This window comes from Podarcis liolepis (genome assembly GCF_965112155.1).
Source record: "Podarcis liolepis genome assembly, chromosome: 3".
Classification (NCBI taxonomy): Eukaryota; Metazoa; Chordata; class Lepidosauria; order Squamata; family Lacertidae; genus Podarcis; species Podarcis liolepis.
In genome coordinates this window covers 61,520,201-61,528,355 of record NC_139557.1, presented here as the reverse complement: position 1 = coordinate 61,528,355, position 8,155 = coordinate 61,520,201, and the positions used below count along the sequence as shown (strand labels likewise).

At 38.9% G+C, this 8,155-nt stretch overlaps 1 protein-coding gene across 40 annotated transcripts in view; it reads right to left on the bottom strand.

The window, feature by feature from the left end:
* Positions 1 to 2,491: 2,491 nt before the first annotated feature.
* Positions 2,492 to 8,155, bottom strand: part of EYA4 (EYA transcriptional coactivator and phosphatase 4) — a 110,834-nt gene continuing 105,170 nt past the window's right edge. For 30 of the 40 annotated variants that reach the window (XR_014524845.1, XR_014524846.1, XR_014524851.1 and 27 more), the window contains 2 exons: positions 4,211 to 8,155; positions 2,492 to 3,975 (listed from right to left, as the gene is read on the bottom strand). Coding sequence is in view for 10 of the 40 variants with exons in the window: in XM_083498135.1 (XP_083354261.1) it covers positions 8,075 to 8,155 (81 nt within the window). In the remaining 30 variants the exon portion in view is untranslated. The other 10 variants (XM_083498135.1, XM_083498131.1, XM_083498137.1 and 7 more) reach the window with 1 other exon arrangement.

Here is an 8,155-nt window from a genome sequence, read left to right as displayed (position 1 = left end):
TGCCCTCTCCACTAGGAACTTATGCAGATTTAGGTGAGGGGGGGGGGTGTTGGATGTGGATATGGGTATATTGCAGGGTGCCCTGTGGAACTTGCATGAAGTACAGCCCCTCTCCACAAATACCTTAAAATTGAGAATAATCTGGTTATGCACTCTAATCCAGCTAACGCAAGATTTGGGCTCAAGAGGATTTGTGTATATTTCACTGTAAAACAAGTAACACAGTCCAAGTATAGCTTTCTTACATTTTTATTTTTCAGCAGCGGCACCTCTCATGCAAATTCTCTCTCAGGAAAATGGTAAAAAAACATGTTTGTGTCTACTTAAGACTCAAAAATATGGACATACCAAGAAGCTGCCTCAGGGTGAGACTCTCATAGAAATTATTGTAGTGTTACTGTTTTAATAATAAAAGCACTGTGAAGAAGCACTTGGTTGACTGAAATGGATAGAAAAGAAGCAGGGCTGAACCAACAAACCTGCCTCATTTATTAATATTAGACCATGCGCCCCTCTTTCTATATCTGCCAACACCCAAGGGTCAATTGGGCTGCCTTATTTATGGGTTATTCTGAATTATTGCTCAGCATTCCAGTGCTTAGTTTTGAAAAGCATATTGAGAAGTGGTATTGCAAATGATGAATAGACTGCAAGAAGCCAAGTAAACAGTATTATTGTAACACTACATAAATATGGTCCCTCCCCCAAATTAAACATTAAAATGCCTGATTTCCTTTAACATTGTTAAACATGCAACTTTATTAGGTACTACCAATATGATGAATTTAAACTCATTTTGGGGAAATAAATGGTACACCCATCACACTTTATTTTAAAATGGAAAAGGGGGGAGGGGAAACAACCCAGAAAGCAAAGCAAAGAATGAAGAGGTGAAAAGGGGGACTAAAAGAGTGAGGTGTCCTTACCCTTAAGTTCGAATAGAATGTGACAGGACAAGAGCCACCCAAGAGTTTTCAATTTTGTCTTGTTGGAATCTAGTGTAATACAGATGGCAACACAGGATACAATCTCCCAGAGATGTATTTGGCAAAGTCTCAGTATTTTGAAGCTAATAAATCCAGCTTTCAAGAGGAAATTCTAATAAGTTGCATTTACCAGCCTTTTTTTTGGGGGGGGGGGGAATACTGAATACGTTAATTATGTACACTTTTACCATCTGCTAAAAAGAGGTATTTTCTGGTCATGCTATGGAAATTTATCTGTGCACCAAAAGTTTTTAAACAAGCAATTTCACCCATAAAATAGCTACTCTACTTAAGAAGATATAGCTATCTAAGCAAACGGCTTATTAATGTCAAGCTAATGATTTGTTGGTTCATTATTGGAGCAAACATAACATTAAAAGTTGAAAGGTCAGTCTTTTCACAGGTATACAACTGCTTGGTTCAGGATTGTACCTGATGCCCACAAAACTACAGTGAGTCAGGTAGTTAGCAGATGAGTGTAATTGAGGGCAGGGAGATGTGTTTGAATATTTGCAAAAACCAATTTTAAATATAAAAGGCTAAAGGCCCCGTTGCAAAACTGCCTGCGTTACATTATAGCCCAAGGGGTCATTTTCAAAAAATACACACGATTACCAAAGCTGATGGTTAGTGGATGTAAGCAAATACTTAAAGCAGCATTGATATAGAGAAAAGCTTTGTGTGGGGGTTCTTCCTAATTACTTAGGCTCAAAGTACACACAATGCTTAGCTGCATTATTTTAGGTTTTGTTTAGTTTTTTGAAAACTGCAAGAAAATATATTTGAAGTCAATATATGAGCATTCTACTACTGATCAACTTTTGATCAAACTGATCAAACAGCCACATGGCTTGGAAGCACTTCAAAAAGCACCTACCTCCACCACACCTCCCTTCTCCAAAGCCAAGAAACTGGTATTTGGGCAAGGAAAGGGGAAAGCAGGTGATCAAGGTTCCAGGTGGCACATTTTTTCCTGCTGAGGACTAGGACTAAAGGTTCCTGCACCCCTAGGACAGTGGTAGCAATGGTACCACTCTCAGGTGGTACCATGCTCAAAAAGCAAGCACTCCTTTCTAACTCAGCATGGTACAGTGGAAGAAGTATTGGACTAAGTCTGGGAAGACCCAGGTTCAAATTTTCACTCAGCCATGAACTTCACTGGGTGACCAGTCTCACTCTTCAGTTGTGAGGATAAAATGGTGATGGTAGAAGAGGCTATATATGTGCTGCCATGAACACCACAGGATATAAAATTTAATGTTCCCACACCTGAGACTCGCCATGAATGCAAGCCTTTCCAAAAAGATTAAAGTTCCTGCAACCAGTAATTTGGGAGTGTGAGCAGGAGCTGGATTCAGTCCTCCTGATTTCACCTGACTGGGATTTTAATCTTTAAACCCCCCCGCCTAAAAAAAAATAAAATTGTCCTCCTGTGGATCTGGGCAAATATCAACTGTAGGAAAAGCACAATTTCCATCAGAAAATGAAAGATAGTGTAGCATGGGGATGGTGCAGAAAATGACAACATTTCCACATGTATTTATTGAGAAATAGTAAAGATATACACATTTTTTACAAGCTTTCAATATTAATTTACATTTTCTTAAATAATGTTATCCCCAAATAAATCACAACTTACATTACATAGACCCTTGGCTTCAACAGTTCCACAAGGCTGCAATTGCTGGGAGTTCAAATGCAATATTGGCTCATGTCAGTTAAGTTCCCTTCTAAAGACACTAAATATCACATTTATTCAAGCATCTAGACATGGCTCCAAAACACCCCACCCTACCCCAATAAATCTGAAATGAAAATCACATCTAAAACTGCAGTGGGCATAGCTTATACACCCTCAACATGTGGAAAGATTTAGATTAAGTTCTGATCTATTATTTCAGGAGCATTTAGTTCAAAGTTTGGAGTTTAAACACACAGACATACTGCAGACATACTGCTTACTTCTTTACAGCATGCTCAAGTTGTTGCTCCTACTTGAGATTTAAAGAAACCCAGTTAAATCCAGCAGTACAGTAAAAACAATTCCTCCAACACAACAGCAGAGCATGGGTAGCTTGTGTGTGTGGTTCTTATCAGTTATGGGCTACATCTGGGCCTCCCAAAACAGGTAATGACTGATATACTACACTATGTGTATTTTTTAGCCAAGGGCCTGTGGGAGGGAGGGAGGCTCTATTGAGCACTGTGGGGATAAATTGTGCTCTATATTTTTGTGCACAATCTGCATATATTGCTTTTTTTAACTTTTCAGTTTAGTGGTTTACTGAATTGAGTCCACCTTTCCCTTATTTCTTTGTATTTACATGCATTCAAATTGTGCTCTATTTCTGTATCTTAAGCACAATATTCAAAGTGCTTAATATTTATGTGCTGTTTCCATTTATATTGGTACAGCAACTGCAAAGGCACACTGTTTTAATTGCACAACCTTTTAAAACATGGGATATTTGTGTTCTCTGTGGTAGGGTAAGAGTTAAGAGGACAAGTTTTTTGATTGCATATATATAATGATATAAAATACAACTCACGATCCAAATGACCAAATTTCAATTTGCACAAAACCATGCTTTGGTTGGAATATTCTGGCATGCCTTAAATTCTAGCTTCCCTAGAGATGTGTGAAGCTCCCTCCATTCTCCTCTGAGAAAGTTCACTGATCTTACTGCAGTTCTTTCCCCTTTTATCAAAATTCCTACAGATGTTTTACCTAAATGAGGACATTCAAAATTGCTTCAAATTTCACCTAAGGCAAAATTCAGTGGCAACATTCCATTTTTTTCCATGCAGAGTTTTATCACACAGCAGCTCAGTATTTGACACAGTTTGTTTCTGTATCCAGAATTTTGGCAATTTTGATTCCTGGGTATTCTGCCAGGGCTGAGGAAGAGTCAGTGCTGAAGCCCTCTGCTCCCCCCCCCCTTTTGCATTTTGAAGAGTGTTCGTTCATTCTTTCTCTCTTTTAAAATACCTTATTTTTTGCTCTATAAGACACACCAGACCACAAGACGCACCTAGTTTTTGGAGGAGGAAAACAAGAAAAAAAATATTCTGAATCTCAGAAGCCAGAACAGCAAGAGGGATCGCTGTGCAGTGAAAGCAGCAATCCCTTTTGCTGTTCTGGCTTCTGTGATAGCTGTGCATCCATAAGACTTCCCCTTACTTTTTAGGAGGGAAAAAGTGAGTCTTATAGAGCAAAAAAATACGGTAATTGTTATTAAGATTTTCTCTTGTTGACTACTGCCAGCTAGGTCAGAGAACAGGAAGAGGGTGTTTTTCAACAGTTTTTATTGTGACAGTTTCAAGGCTGGTATAGCTGAGGATCAGACCCCTCAGGGAATCTGAAGAACTTTGAATTTCTGTGTGCCCCACCACAAAATGACCATTTTGGGACAACACTGGAGGCAGGTTACCCAAAACTTGGGCTGTTACTGCAGTGGAGGCCTACAGACCTCACTTCTCTCTAGACACAGAGGCTGGTGTAGAAGGGCTTGCAATTGCAAACCTAGCCCCCTCTCCCTCCAGTATCAACATCATTTATATGAGTTTTTGTGAATCAGAATATTAATGGAAATATTGGGGGGGGGGGAAGCTCAATGAATACAGACCACATCAGAACTGTGTATCTGTTGTGACCACATCATACTGTCAACTACACACTATTTCTGAAGAATAAAATATGCATTAATGGTATTCTATATTTTTGTCAACATAAGCTGGTTTTCATTCTCTGTGTGTCATTGGAATATATCTCTTTAAAAAATGGTTGAAGAAAAAAATCTCTGCAAGAAATCTACATTTATAACACTAGTCTAGCTTGATGACAAGTTCGGGGGAACTCAAAATTCTCCTGTTTAGTGACATTTTGGTTGGTCCTAAAAAACACATTCAAGCTGCAGATTTTGGAGTTTTCCCTTATGGACCAACATGGCTGCCTTTTTAAAAAAGTATATATGCCAAATACCTTTCCTTTAAACAAAAAACCTTGAATCAATAGCCTGTAAGTAGTTGAACCAAAGAGATATCTCACTCAGATTTATGCATCGGAATGCATCAATGCAGAGCAAGGAACTTCATTATCTGACATGATGATGTAAGTATTCCTTTTTGGTATGTCCACAAGGGCAAAATCCAGCACAGATTATCGCAGGGTCAGCCCATATGGAGCCCTCCAGATATTTTTGACTATATATCCCATCCTTCCTGGCTATTGTTGCATCAGTGAAAAACACTTTTACACATTAGCCTATGAAGTCGCAACACTGACCCTCTCTCCGGCTGGTTACGAATATTGTTAATGCAGGACACAGCATAGCAGAGAATCTGAATCTGCAATTCTGTGCACACTTTCCTGGAAATAAGCCGCACTCAACACAGTTGGATGTACTCCTGCGTAACCATGTGTGGGATTGTGCTGCATATGTCAATTGCAGGTAGTACAGGTTTTACATTCACATTATAATCTGATTCACTTAACTTAACGCCTGTTCCTCTGCCCTCTTTTTCTGTGCCCTAGGGAGCTAAAATACTGATTTCTGTGCACATCAGTTATTGTAAAGGTTGTGCGTTTACTAAAGAACCTTACAAATGGGAAAACAGGAATGGGTTACATTTCACACGATGATCTGAACTGATTATTTTTATGACATAACTGCATATGTGCCTTTTTATCTTTGAAGCTACAAAACTTGATCCTCCCAAATAACAGTATATATGTACCCACTGCATAGTGGGATGGCATATGGCTCATCATACACTATTTTAAGGATCTTTTGCACCAAAAGTCGATACTGGAGAACTTGTTATTTGAGATTAATTAAAACACTGGGACTGCAAAGTAGAGAACAAGAGTGTAGGGACAAGTATATATAATTCTCTTTCCTGGAACATTACTAGAAAGAAAACCAGAAACCGAATTATCACACTGAATTATTCTACACCAGTGCTGTTATTAAAGATAAACCTTTTCAGAAATAAAATGACATAAATTTACTCCAATAATTAGAATTTCAATATAAAAAAAAGAAAATTAAGTACATTATTCACCCTACACAAATGCAGTTGTGTCTGTAGGAGGGCATCTGAAAACAGTTCCATGGAGCACTGTCTGTATCCAGCTGGCCCTTTGCCATGCATGCATACCATAGTGCAGCAGGCATTAATAAGGGGCTGATCTATAGCTGCCCCAGTATTACCTCTCTCCTTCCCAAGCATCCATTCCACAAGCCACATGTCAACAAAAGGTGTAACTGGTAGGCAGGGAGCTAGAAAGCAAGAGCATATAATGGCTGGATAGGTATATGGAAAGCACATCCTGTCCCGCCATTGTGAGCAATGGCATGCACACACACACAGTGGCTACACATGCACAGAGTAACTTGCAAGCTGGAGCCATGGAGATGGTAAGAATACAGGACACACACACTGGTCTACTGTTGAAAGTAATGGCTAGCATGCGTGATATGTGTGGTAAAGGGCTGACCACAGAGGGGAGAAAGGAAAGAGTTCCATTGAGTGCTATGCTGAACTTTTTCTCCAAGCTTAAAATTAGTTAGAAAATGTTTTAATAAACATGCTGATGGAAATTCCTGTACTGTTGGCTACAACATACTGTGAACAACCTAAAGTTGGACTAGTGAACATAGTGTCCCGTCCGCCCAATGTTGCTGCACTATAAGTCTTATTAGCCTCAGCCAGCATGGCCAATGGGGAGGCAATTTGAACTGTACTCCAACAAAATGGTGGCTACCAAGGACCAGATAACTGATCCCACTACCAGAAGCCCACACAAGGATTTCCACTTGCTCAAAGAGAGTTCCTCACTCTTCTTCCCCTGTACACACTTCCCAAATTGGCTTGGGTGGGTTGGGAGAATCCCCCAGAACAGCACACAAGGAAGGAGAGGGCACATTGTATATTTTTTGAAGGAATCAACCATGTTTTCATGTAACCTACTGGCTAACAATTTGAGACTTGGTAAATGGGAAATAATTTGCGGCTCCTTATATGTACTTTATCAAATCAAGCTCCTTGCAGTGCAAGTACTTGTTTTCTTCCTTTAAAGATGAAAATGGAGAAATGGTTCTCAAGTAATCAGCCATTTTAATTATTAATCCCACAGTGCCCAATATCACTTCAGCCTCTTGACATTCTCTTAAGTTACTTGCCTCCTGCAATCTGTGGAATTATTAAGAAACTAAATAAAAGCACCAGCTGTCAATTATTATACTTCCCCCACCCCTTACTGCAACAAACTTTTAAGTGCTTTTGATACACACCCTTGTCTTTTGATTATTTGAATTTGAAATTTGGTCATCTCAAAAATTATCACAAAGGTTTATTTCTTTTATCTACATTATTTTAAACCAATGTTACATTGTAACACACAAACAAGATCTTGTCTTTTAAGGCACAACACATCATTATGCACATTCTGTTTGCCAAACTTATAAAAGAGACAATAATAATTATTATATACCCCCATCCCACACACCTCCAAAACGAAAGAAATTGCATCCACTTCCAAAGTCAGCTGCTAATAAAGTCACAGTAAATTATTTTCATCAATAATTTACACATATTACAGATCTAGACAGGATTGTCAATGCACAGTTTGAGTACATTCCAATTCAGATTTTTTGGGTTAGGTAGACTAAAGTTTGATTCAAACCTCAGTGCTGAGAATATATCTCATAGTGAGGAATGTTGTTGAATACCACCCTTGTCGATCAGAAAACGCGTGTCATTGCTTTCCCAGTCTGAGTCCATTGCAAAAGCTGTTCACTCTGGCTAGGGCTCATTGGTGTGTACCAGCAACCTTCTTTTATAGTTCTTTAATCGTCAAAAATGTTGTGTGTATAAGACCATGTAGAACATCCTTGTGTAGAATTAAAACTTGTAACTCCACCAATCCGTGATCTCAATTCTTCACAATGGAATTTTCATTCCAAATATTGCTTTTCCTTCTTAAGACCATACATATGTGTAAAAGCCAGAGGTACTGGATCACACATAAACAATATCAGTGTACTTTGAAATATAAAAAGTATTTGTCAACTATGTGACAGCAGTTACAAATACTCTAATTCCAGTGCTTGGTGTAGAGCCAGGAGGTCCGAGTGACTAGATATTCTCCAGAAAGGCATGTTGTG